This window comes from Branchiostoma belcheri, unplaced genomic scaffold (assembly GCF_001625305.1).
Source record: "Branchiostoma belcheri isolate BF01 breed outbred unplaced genomic scaffold, Haploidv18h27 scaffold172, whole genome shotgun sequence".
Classification (NCBI taxonomy): domain Eukaryota; kingdom Metazoa; phylum Chordata; class Leptocardii; order Amphioxiformes; family Branchiostomatidae; genus Branchiostoma; species Branchiostoma belcheri.
In genome coordinates this window covers 1-12,515 of record NW_017803180.1, presented here as the reverse complement: position 1 = coordinate 12,515, position 12,515 = coordinate 1, and the positions used below count along the sequence as shown (strand labels likewise).

The following is a 12,515-nucleotide window of genomic DNA, read 5'->3' as shown; positions in this document are numbered from 1 at the left end:
TCCCTCTTTCCCTCTTCCTTACCAATCTACAGAACCTATCCTTTGTTCTTCAGCTCTCTTTGAGCGTTATCAAAGACACATAAACATATATAATCATGGTGATATAAAAGCTGGCAACCCGAAGGGAGAAATCAATTAATAAAACTGATTTTGTTTGGATTATTAAGAAGACCAAATTGTTTAAAATTCGATTCAAATTAACATCACAGAACCAAAGAAACAAACATAACGCCAGAAATTGGGAAAATTTTGGATTTCTCGAAGAACCAAATATACAAATGGCCATTTGTGATTTGATATGACTGTGATGTTATAATATTCGGCACCAAAAGACAAAGTTTCGACACAAACAGAAAACGTCAGCAAAAAAAAAATGCCGGTTTAGGGAGCTTCCTGGTATCATTACTGCCCCACCGTGTGACAAACATGACGGCCAACATGTCCAACCTGTTAGAGATCAAACATCACAGCTCTGTGTTAGAGAAAACATCTTTGTTGAAAACATTTTGAAAGGCTTATCAAGTAATTGAGTTCGACATGGTAGCCGTTATATTTGCAGTAGACAACCGTCAGAAGCAGTTGAGGAGATCAAAATGCAAAAGACTGGAACTAAACAAAGTGTAGTGAGGCTGGTTGTCAAACATTGTGGTATAAAATATGTGTCCTTAATTAAGATATATGCTAATTGCTAGCAAGCGTATAGGTTGACATTAACTTTGTTTTCTTCTACTTAAAGGTAAGCGGAAAACTGTACTGTTCTTAGGCTATATCAGTAGACTTCTTGTGTATCTTACTGTTAATGTACTAGTATAATTTTTAACTTCCTGTGATTTTCATTAGATGTTACTTCCATAGGTTATAAGAAGCGTTGCTAGTCGACAAGACGCCATGATGTTAAAATGGCTACGCTTTAGTGAGCTTTAAACATTTCCTTTAGAGTGAGACTCTGCTTAAAGTTAGCTGTAACCAACAATGTGCAGGTGTTGTAGTTGTAAGGAAAATATAATCTAGGATCTAACATACAGAGGTGCTGCGGACTGTGTCAGGTATTGTGAGATATCTACAGATATCTCCACGTGAAGGTAAATTAGAGCTACCATCATTTACTAACCAGGAGAAGTAATAGCTTAGTTACGTATAATCGTGTATGTGCATTTTGCTTTTGAAGCTTTTTAATAGATCTGCAGTTTTGGTACCAAATTCATGTGTTTGTCATCTTTGTGTACTTGATTCCTTAGAAGAATTATTTCTACATGTAGGTTCATTTTATTTATCCTTCCTAATCTGTATGATCACTCTTGTTCAAAATAATTTCATAGATGTTTTAGTATATTAGTATCGATTTAATGAAGGAAGCAACCTTCATTGTTTTACTTTCTGTTATCACCGAATGCAAAAAAACAACAACAAAAAAACAAACACTGAAGTACTTCAGATCACAAGGCAAATACCGGTTAATGGACTGCCATATTCAAATGCGTGGCAAACGTGAGAAAGAAGGTGTGAAAAGTGACCTGCCTGAGTGAAACCGCATCAAAAGCACACATTCATAGGGCAACTCGGCCTCTAAACTGTCCATTTTATATTAATATGATAATAGTCTATACTGCTGAAGGCATCTAAACGCTAAGCTGAACAGGCACGATTGCTCTCTGACCTCTCTCACCAGCTGATGATGGCATGCAAACTCATGCCTTTTTTGCGACCTGGACACCCCAAAAATAGCCCAAACTCCATTTTTTTTACATAATCAAATGCAAATAACTCTTACCTATAACACCCAGCTCCAAAAAAAGCAACAGTCCCCAACATTAGGACATTTTACACTGTTTTTGTACATGACATGAGGTGCTGAAGGCTCTCACTTGGGGCCCTCTGGGCATGCGCGTATGCAACCTTGTACCCCCTCCCCCAGGGGCAATGCATCATGGGAATGGGAAACTGGTGAATGTTGAAGGTAGCAGAACACAGTTTTCGCCCTATGAGGATTTCTATAGTTAAGGACCCCAAGATGACTCACTTCGACGCAGTAAAAATTATAGTAGGTTGCACTTCACAAATACGAAATTAAGATATGTTTGAGAAGAAGTTACAAACTACAAATATCGAGAAACCAAAAAATCCTGTCGGCGTATCTGCTCGTAACGTACACTTTGAAATCGCCTCCTACGGACGTGACCTGAACTGCAGCCGACTCACCCGGAAAGCCAGTTGCGTAATACATGTACAGCGCATTTATACACGAACTGCAAAACTTTCACAATTCAAATCATACAGTCTCAAACCCGATACATTCCTACACTACACACCTGGCTGATGCTCTTATCAGGCTTTCTACCCAGCCTTCAAGAATATTCGCTGTACTAGTTTCTATACCCGCGTCATTCGCCCATTAATACTGTGTGCTGCGACCTTAATGATGAGGTGAGTGGGCGATACCACTATTAAAATTGGGGAATTCATATAGCATTGATATAATGCAACTGTCACCCAACCCCCGCCACATGTGTAGTGAATTTCAATAAAAGCAAATATATGACATTTTAAGTTTTAAAAAGATTAAAAAGTGAACGAACTCATAATAAAAAGGCCACATTTCTACATTGCATATTTCATTTATTTTATTTTACTTAACTTTATTAGATACCCCCTGGTACCATGTGTAATTTGAAAACGACAAGTTCGAAACATGAGTCATCTATGAGTCCATGATGATTGAAAATTGATCAATATTCGAAATTGCACAAAGAAACCATTCATATGCCTTTTTGTTGTATATATATTGCTCAATCTCTCTCTCTCTCTACATATATATATATATATATATATAGACAACAAAAAGGCATATGCATGATTAATGAAGAAATACTACGGAATATTCTGTTACATTTTGCCAAGCTCCATCTACATCGACTTCGCGGATATTCACACAGGTGTGTTGCAGTCAAAGGTTTAAAAATTGTAATCCTCCGGTATGATATTCAGTCTATTTGGGCTAATTTCTACAATTTTCAGCATCTGAGGAGCCTAATAGAGGCTAAAGTTTGCTCTGAATCCTTTCCACGAACTGGAAGACGTTCTGCATAGGCGAGAGGTGTCCGAACTTGGGCGTGATGTTACAGCGGGTTTCCCACGCCGGCAACCCGGAGCCCGGCAGGATCTCGGACCTACAACAATGTGAAGAAACTTCATCTGTGACATCTATGGCAGTCTAAATACCTGTTGTGTCTAAGTGATTTTGGCATCATCTTTTATTGTCTTTGAGATTGGTCCGTGTAGTTTGGGGATAGGGCTGTAAAAGTTTTTTGTTAAAAGTAGTTGTGTATGTATATGTACTTGTACTTGTCTCCATGATTTCAATAAACAGATGTAAAAAAAAAATTAAAAAAAAAAATAAAAAAATAAATAAAAAATCTCGGACCTGTGGAGTCGGCTGGCGGACTGCCGAAGTTCTGCGACGGTGCTGGAGAGGTGACGGCCCTGAAGCACTTCCGGGTCATCACGGGTCGGGTACAGGTCATCACCTGGGCCGGAAACAATACGGCATAATGTTTATTCAAAATTAAAACTTTTCATCCAACAAAAAAATTATATATCTCACCGAGAGCTTTCGACCAGTCACTCTGGTCTTCCTCAGTAGACTGACCCAGTGAAGCTTGACACGTTCTTTGAAGTGTGACGTCAACACTGGGTCAAATGTATCTGGTAGACAATGTCGGCCCCCGTCGCGGTTGAGTCTTTTCTTACGCAGCTTGTATTGGTGTGTTGCACTTGGAGAACGTTTACCTGGCATGCAAAACAAACAAACAAACAAACAACGTACCGGGTAGAGCAGAAACTTGTCCATCTTCACATGGAAAAACCACGGGTAGCCACCTCTCGCAACCCTTCGCACCCCTCTCCCGGCTGAAGTGGTGCAGGTCCACCAGACTCTGCAGCTGGCACAGGCGGGAGAGTTCATACACTTGCGGGGGTGGAATGATGTGTTTTCCTTGTCGAAAGTCGTGCAAGACTTCGGCGGGTGTGAGCCACTGCAATAGAGAACAAAGCCAAGAGGACAGGTTATAAATAGATATTTACTAGTATATTTCAGTGTGAGCCCTAGAGCCAAGGAGCTAGCCTGTGTAGGCCCTGGAGCCGAGGAGCTGGCCTGTGTAGACCCTGGAGCCGAGGAGCTGGCCTGTGTAGGCCCTGGAGCCGAGGAGCTGGCCTGCAGTGTTGGCCCTGGAGCCGAGGAGCTGGCCTGTGTTGGCCCTGGAGCCGAGGAGCTGGCCTGTGTTGGCCCTGGAGCCGAGGAGCTGGCCTGTGTGGGCCCTGCAGCCAAGGAGGTACTAGTAGCCTATGTATACCCTGTGAATATTCTGGCTCCCAGGCTATGCCTAGCTATCTAACGACTCACCTGTGCCTTGACGATCTCCCGGTCGTCCCTGGCGGCGGGAGGTATGTGGTCCAGACAACAGATGAAGAAAGCGGTGTCGTAGCGCCGCCTGTTGGGCATGGCCGGTATAGTAGGCGTCAGCCAGTTGGACCACTCGTGCAGGGACCAGACGTCTGGGACACACCTATGGCATTATATCAATATATCAATATAGAATCACATACTTGTTTTTATGTTTACCGAAGGAAAACATATTGTTTTTGCTCAGTTTCTTCCTCTTCTTCTCCAAACACTAACCCTTGACCTGGCCAATAACCTGATTTGTTGACGTCTGTCGCCATGGTAACTGGTGTGTTATATCACGTTGCAATCTTATAGTAGGAGGGATTTAGACTCCTGTCTGACCATATATATGAATGTATTTGAGAATTAACAGAGCAGACCATGTGCGAAGGTAAACATTATGCGTTTACTTTTCAAATGTTACCTTTCTAGTTAATTATGCATTATGATTTAATACAGACCGTCAACTGTTGTTTAAAGTAACATTGTTATGTTTACGTTCGCAGAAGGAAAATATATTGTTTTTGCTTTGTTTCTTCTTCCTCTTCTTCTCCAAAGAAATAAGGTCAATGACCTGAACCGGACGTCTGTCACCATGGTAACTAGAGTTAGGTTACATCATGCTGCAATTCTATAGCAGGAGGGATTTAGACTCCTGTCATAATATATGTGAATGCTTTTGAGTAAGAAGTAACAAAGCAGACCATATAGGTAAACATTATGCATTTGCTTAGCAAATGTTACATTTCTAGTTAATATACATAATACATATATAATTTCATGCGGGCTGTTAACTGCTGTAGCATATATATTTTAAGTTTTACCTGCATTCGTTGCAGAGCTGTAGGAACTCCCTTGCGTCCCCGTCCACGCGTTTTCTCCAGCGGGCCAGCTCAGACGCTGGAAGGGGCCACCCCGCCTGTCCCATGGCCCTCCAGGGCCTCACCAGAAGGACACCAGACTCCTCAAAAGTCTCACGTATGGCGCTTATCCTGTACCCAACCTGGACAAGGGTCAAAACCTAGAGAGTCAGCTATCATGAACTGGCACCTAGAGACCAGAGACGTAAAAAAAGGAACTTCCAATGCAGTACTTTGAACTTTGAACTTTATTTCGCCTTCACATCGGCGGCACATACGGTCGCAATGCCGTGTGCAGAATTACAAGATTAAAAACAAATTGTGTACAAAGTAATGAGAATAATGAGAAACTTAAACAAGGGAAAACTGAACAAATAATATAAATAATATAAAGGCAATAAAGCATTGTTACAAGATGCAAGTATATGAATGGGGGGGAACATTGTGGTTCTGTCAAAACGAACTTAGGATAAACCAAATGAAGGTAACTGTATTGCTTAAGAGACAGATGTGTATGTAAAAATGTGGTAACATAAAGTAATTATGAAGGTACAAGACTCTTGAACTTAAGGAATGTAACATATAAGGATGTAATATTAACTTAAGTAATACAATAATGTAACTTAGGATAAACCAAATGAAGGATAAACCAAATGAAGGTAACTGTATTGCTTAAGAGACAGATGTGTATGTAAAAATGTGGTAACATAAAGTAATTATGAAGGTACAAGACTCTTGAACTTAAGGAATGTAACATATAAGGATGTAATATTAACTTAAGTAATACAATAATGTAACTTAGGATAAACCAAATGAAGGATAAACCAAATGAAGGTAACTGTATTGCTTAAGAGACAGATGTGTATGTAAAAGTGTGGTAACATAAAGTAATTATGAAGGTACAAGACTCTTGAACTTAAGGAATGTACCATATAAGAACGTAATATTAACTTAAGTAATAAGATAATGTAACTTAGGAAAAGGAATTAAATAATACAACAATAACGTAACTTAAAGTAAATAAGAAACTTGACGTCACATAAATAAAGTTAAAATAAATAAGTAAATAAGTAAATAATGCTGCTTGAATAGTGGAGTGAAGGTGGGAGACAGAACAGCTTGGAGAAGGATCCTCAGTGTCAGTTGGTAGGGGTGTGTTTTCTGCACAGCCATGCTCTATGAATAAATTCCTTAACATGCATATCTATGATGGACTCCCATGGGCCATGATATCCAAGCAGAAAGTGTTTTTTCAAGGTGAGTGTGCCTGACATGAAAGCTTGAAAGGGGAGTCCACCCCCTACCTGTAATAGATCATATTCTAAATTTGTGTACATGGATGTTCTTGCTATGTTGTATTTGGGGCATGTGAGTAAAAAGTGGTCTACTGATTCTACTTCCTTAAGGTTGCAGTTATTACACTTTCCATCTCCTTTATAGTTTTTCCAGTGTAGTTTTCTCCCTTCCAGTTCCAACACATTAGCTCTAGCTTTGAATTTCAGTATGCTCTTCTCAGGGTTGGTGGGGTCGTTTAGGTAGTTTTCGAAGCTTGGTTCACATTTAACGTTGCATATCACTGATGAAGGTTGACTACAAGACATGGTGTTTCTGAAGGTGTCTAGTCGCAGTGTTTCGAATATTCTTAATGCTGAGTTGATCCAATGTAAGTTTATGGGCGAATCATTACACCATATGTGATCTAACCCTAGGGACGTCAGTAAATTTTCCATGTGTTTGGTCCAGTTCCAAGGTATGTGCTTACCTGCCTTGCTTAAGTTGAAAATCTGAAGAAGTATTATCTTAGGCCATCTGTGGTTCTCCATTTTGATGAGTCTATCATAGAATTTAAGTCTGAGTTTGTCCTGGGAGTGTGTAAGAGGTTCCCAACCCATCTCTCCTTGTATTGTAACTTTACTGGTGCCATTTGGTGCCCTAAAGAGAAATTTGCCATACTGGTATTGTATACTATCTAAGCTGTTTTTATCTTTGATGGAGGAGGGGACCCATATACTGCTACTATAGTTTACACTAGGTACAATGATATTTTTCCATAAGGTGTCCCCATACGAGAAGCGATTAAAACCATTATGACTAAAAATCGTAGATTTACAGGCTTCCACTATCCTGTTAGACTTTTTAAGGGTTTCTGTAACGTGTATATTATCTTTTAGATTTCTGGAGAAGTGTACCCCTAAGTATTTATAAGAATTACATTCATCTAGACTAAGGTTACCCATTTGCCACCTTGTAAGGGGATTCAGCCTCTTACCCACTACCATAACCTTGGATTTCTGTTCGTTAAACCTAAGCTTGAATCTTAAACCAAAGTCAGCCGTAATATGTAACATATGTTTTAACATCTGTTCGTTCTCTGCGAGAAGTACAACATCATCCGCGAAAAAGAGTCCGCTTAGTAAGGTGTCCCCATCTAATCGGACTCCCAGACCATGGAGTTGGAGGGATTTGGCTAATTCATTCATATAAAGGGAAAACAGAGTAGGTGAAAGGACACATCCCTGTTTTACCCCCACATCGGAGTCAAAGTAATCAGTCTCGATATCGTCAAACACTACCTTATTAATTACCCTATCATATAGCTTGTCAATAATGTTCCAAACACCCCCCTGAATGCCATTTTGCAGTAACACAAATTTTAGTCCTTGCCGCCAAACCAGGTCGAAAGCCTTAGATAGGTCAAGAAAGGCCATATAAGTGTGTTTCCCATATGCCTTACGAATGGCGCTGATCCCCTTTAAGCAGAAAATGTGATCTTCCGGGCGTCTGTCTTTTCTGAAAGCCCCTTGGATTTCCCCTAAAATATTATTTTCCTCTATATAATTTGATAGCTGGGATTCGATAACCTTGTTGAATACTTTGCTCACACATGAAGATAGGGTTATACCTCTGTAGTTGTTTAGATCCTTGGTGTCACCCCCTTTGTGGATGGGTACAATAATACCTACCTGCCAGTCTCTTGGAATGTCTCCCTTACAATAACAATACTTGAAGAGAGCAGTGATGGAATTTAGCATTGCATCACCCCCTTCCTTTAAGAACTCATTAACTATCTGGTCCTGACCGGGGCTCTTGTTGTTTTGAGTGCTCTGAATTGCAGCTCTTACTGACTCTTCTGTGAAGGATACTTCTTCCATGGTAGCTTTCCTATTGCTTGTTATATCCCCAGAACGGATGGGTGGTATGCATATTCTGACTATTGTTGAGAAGATGTCTTCTTCACTACCCTGTAGGGCTTTGTCCATTTGTCCCAAGTTATACCAATATTGTCTAATGTTACCCTTTAGATTTTCTTTCCCAGAGATCAGGTGTTTGTTACTTGTGTTGACAGACCACATTGCATTGGGTCTTCCCTGTCTCATTTTTGGCCTAAGCATCTTCCAGAATTCCTTAGTAGCTTTACCCCCCCTCTGATTACATTCCATTAACTTCTGTTTTTTCTTTGCCATTATATTATCTTTAATAACTTTTTTAGCTAATGTCCTCTTTACTTGATATTCATTCCAGAGTTGCTCCCCTACATCCTGGTCTTTGGTGAGAGGGTCTTGTTTTGTCCATGTTCTGTGTGCCTTGTTGGCTTCTCTCCGGTCACTGATGGCTTTTTCTATTTCCTCGTTCCAAGTATACGACTTTCCCCCCAGTGTAATAAGTTTTTTGCCAATAGTGCGATTCGCTGCCCCCAAAACCTTTCCCTTCCAGTCCTCGTAGACCTCTTGAACTGGTGCATCATCGTCTGGGGTCCAGTTTTCAAGGGCCTTGGAGATCTCCCCCCTAAAAATATTCCAGTCTTGGTTTGAGGTAATGTTCCATCTTGATGTTTTCCTGGGTTTATTATTAGTATTATTTGGGTGAGTGTTCGTGATAAACATGTCTAGAGTAATTACATTGTGGTCACTGCCTAGGTTTAGGGTGCGTTCATCGTCAATACGGATTTTATTGGTCATGCTTTTCACATTGTCAGATAGCAATATATAGTCAATAGTAGATTGTTGTGCATTGCGGAACCAGGTTATTGAACCTTCACACTTATCTAGGCAGTTAGCTATTACCATATCACTGTCCTCAGCAAATGATAACAATGCCCGTCCATTGAAGTCTACTTTGTCAGAACCGTTAGGGATTACTGAACCGATTTTACCATTAAAATCTCCCATCAATACCCTATTATTAAGTCCCATGCTCTCGAGAGTAAGTGTGTCCACAAGAAGCTGGTGAAAGAGACTTGTGACCTTGTCATTGTCTACTCCTGGATTTGGGAAGTAAACAATCCCTACAACGAAAATGTCTCTGAGTCCCAAGCACACTTTGACCCACAATCTTTCATGTTCGTCTTCCCTTGACCCCAGTACATTATCATCAAGGATCTGGATGTCATGTCTAAGCAATATTCCTATGCCTCCCCCAGACTTCTTCCCAGTAACGTTCCCTCTATTTTTTCCTACCCAATTGAAACCTTTTATGTTCAGCTGTTTATCCTCCTTTAGGAAGGTTTCGCACAGGCCAAAAAGACTGAGGTCTTCTGTGTGGAGTAGCCGTGCTAGCTCGGTTTGTTTTGAACTAACCCCCCTAATGTTGTTGTACCCAAAGATCACCCCCCTAGTGGCTGACTTACTAGTCTTACCCCCCTTACCCCTTCTCACCTTTTTCCTTTGTTTGTCTCCGTTGTTTCTTGGATTCTTCAACACTACTCTGTCTCTCACCTCCACAGCTGTAATGTCTGTATTGTTCAGAGTACTCAACGTGTCCGTATTCATACTTAAAATTTCAAAGGAATTGCTGACTTCTACATTATAACTGTTGACAGTTACAAAGGAGGTGGCAATGTCTTCTTTGCCTCTGTCTCAGTGTCCGCACCATCTGGCTTTATGACCCAGCTGGTTGCAGTAGTTGCATCTGACCGGGCCTCCATGCCTGCAGACTTTGGTCGTATGGCCTCTTTCACCGCAGAAGTGGCAGGGTGGTTCTCCTGGAATTCCCTGATGATTCCTCTGGGGGTACTGCTGCCAGTAGCTCTGCATGTGTCCTCTGCTGCTGAGATCCTCATGTGTAGAAACTGCTGGAAACTGCTCCCATCGACTTCTCATGTTCAATCTCTTACTGTCTCTCTGCATGTGAGCTCTGTTGTCTTCCCACGGGCGGCCAGTTCCTCTAAAGAGAGGACTGGGGGCTGGCGGGGGCTGGCCCCATGGTCCATGTGACTGTCTTCTGTCACTCCTTGTATCACCTCTTGGGTACCCCCTCCTATTCTCTGGGAAGCGGGGTGCTGAGGGAGCTGAGAGGATATTGGGGACTACTTCCCTTATGTTTGAGATGAGACGTGATGCACCTCTGTTCCTGTTGATATGCAACAGGTCTCTATCATACAGAGTGGTGTCCAGTTGTCCATTACGGTACATAAAGGTACCTTCGTTGTCTACAAACAGAGCCCGTTTCTCTTCTGCGACTTTTTGTAGTACCTTATTAGCTGGTTCTACTTTAGTGGCAGGGAGGTCACTGTCTGCCCTGGGGCAGATCCCTGAGAACACGATTTTGGCTTGCGGGAGTGAGGAATTTACAGTTGTGCACAGCTGCTCAGCTTCCTTCTCCAGTTGTGCAATATCCTGTTCATCATCAGACTCAGTAAGGTTATTTGTGCCTGCATGCACCACAATGTGGGAGTACGGTTGCAGGTCGGAAACACTGAGCTCTTGAGAGATGTCCCTCATTGTACGACCTGGTCTAGTGCGCACCACAGTATCACAAAGGCCTCTAGGGTTAACGTATTTCAGGTTAGAGTCACCTATTAAGAGGATCTTATTATGGGTTCACCACACCACGAAGTGGTGTGGTGAAACCATATTGCTTTTTCTGATGTTTCTTCTTCTTCTCCTCCTCCTTCTCCTCCTGCCATTTTTTAAATGGATTCAGCTTCTTCATTTTAGGGCCCAAGGTCCTGAAATTTGGTATGGATGTACAGTGGGCAAATACCCCTAGGCGTTTTTTAAATTATTGTGATACAGGCTTTTAGAATGGTTTTATTTGAGTTTTTTTGCTGTATTATAGCAAATGTATTACTGTGTTAGTGTACCGTGTTTACCACGTCTGGGCATGAGTCATCACAATGGAATGCAGGGCATCAACCAATAGGCATGCAGCTTTCCTCTATACTTCTTGCTGATTGGCTGTTGGGATTTAACTTGATTAACACAAGCACAGAGCATTTCCACCTGCACAGAGCATTTCTTGCTGATTGGCTGTTGGGATTTAACTTGATTAACACCTGCACAGAGATTTCCATACTGACAGTATGTCTTTATTCAAGTGTTTTGGTAGGTATTTCAAGCTTTTCTGCTCCAGCATTGGAATGCGGGGCATGAACGTTTTTTTATTTATTTTGAAAATCAACAGTTTGCATTATGCAATTACAAATCCTAACCAATAAAGTAGGAAATAGCTATCCAACTGTTGTTTTAGTTGTATGTTACTTCATATTATAGTTATATCAATGTAAATCATTGTTTTCCCTTGTGTTTCTCATTCTTTCCCTGCCATGACGTCGTAAAATGTGGTGAACCCATCGCTGTATTTGCTCCAAAGCAAATATTGGCCTTTCTAGTTAGGCTCTGTGTTTGGGGTTGGCTCCTTATCATTAGAGTGGAGGGCAGTGCTGGAATGGTCTGTGTGACTCGTAGAGTTTGTCCTTTCCAGTGTTGCCCGGTCTGCTGCATCCACTCTGTCGTCCAGGGCTTTCTCTAGTCTGGAGAGTCTGTTGCTAAGGGATGTTGTCCTCTCCAGGGTGGTTAACATATTGGACATAGACTGCTTCAGTTCGGCTATGTGGCTTCTCAGGTCGAGTGTAGCTTTCCTGGCAGATGACAGTTCTTCTTTCAACCGTTTTACAGTAGACGGGAGAACCTTGCATTCAGGACAAATCCAGAAGCCGAGACAATCATCTTCACCCGAGACGTTAAAGAGTATACGCTTAACCTCAGCGGAGCAGTTGCCGAAAGTTCGGATTACAGAATTTGCTTCTGTGTACAGCTTGCGGGTTTGTTTACAGATGGAATCGTCGTCAGAAAGGTCCGGTGTAATTTGGACGCCAAGGTAGGTGACCGAAAGCACATAAGGGAGGGGTGTACCGTACAGTTTCACAGATGGTGGCGTACTAGACAATCGGCTTCGGTGACAGATTATTGCCATAGTAGTGAAATTGAAAATGC

General features: G+C 41.5%; 1 protein-coding gene across 1 annotated transcript; it reads right to left on the bottom strand.

Annotated features, from left to right (window-relative positions):
- Nucleotides 1-2,898: 2,898 nt before the first annotated feature.
- LOC109466933 lies at nucleotides 2,899-12,282 on the bottom strand (the record flags this gene model as incomplete). Its single annotated transcript, XM_019764805.1, has 9 exons — nucleotides 2,899-3,167; nucleotides 3,422-3,524; nucleotides 3,824-4,031; nucleotides 4,400-4,562; nucleotides 5,266-5,444; nucleotides 7,305-7,670; nucleotides 9,539-9,545; nucleotides 10,171-11,115; nucleotides 11,915-12,282. Coding segments are annotated over 9 exons (2,469 nt in total), but the record flags the coding sequence as incomplete, so codon positions are not given.
- Between the last annotated feature and the right edge of the window lie 233 nt (nucleotides 12,283-12,515).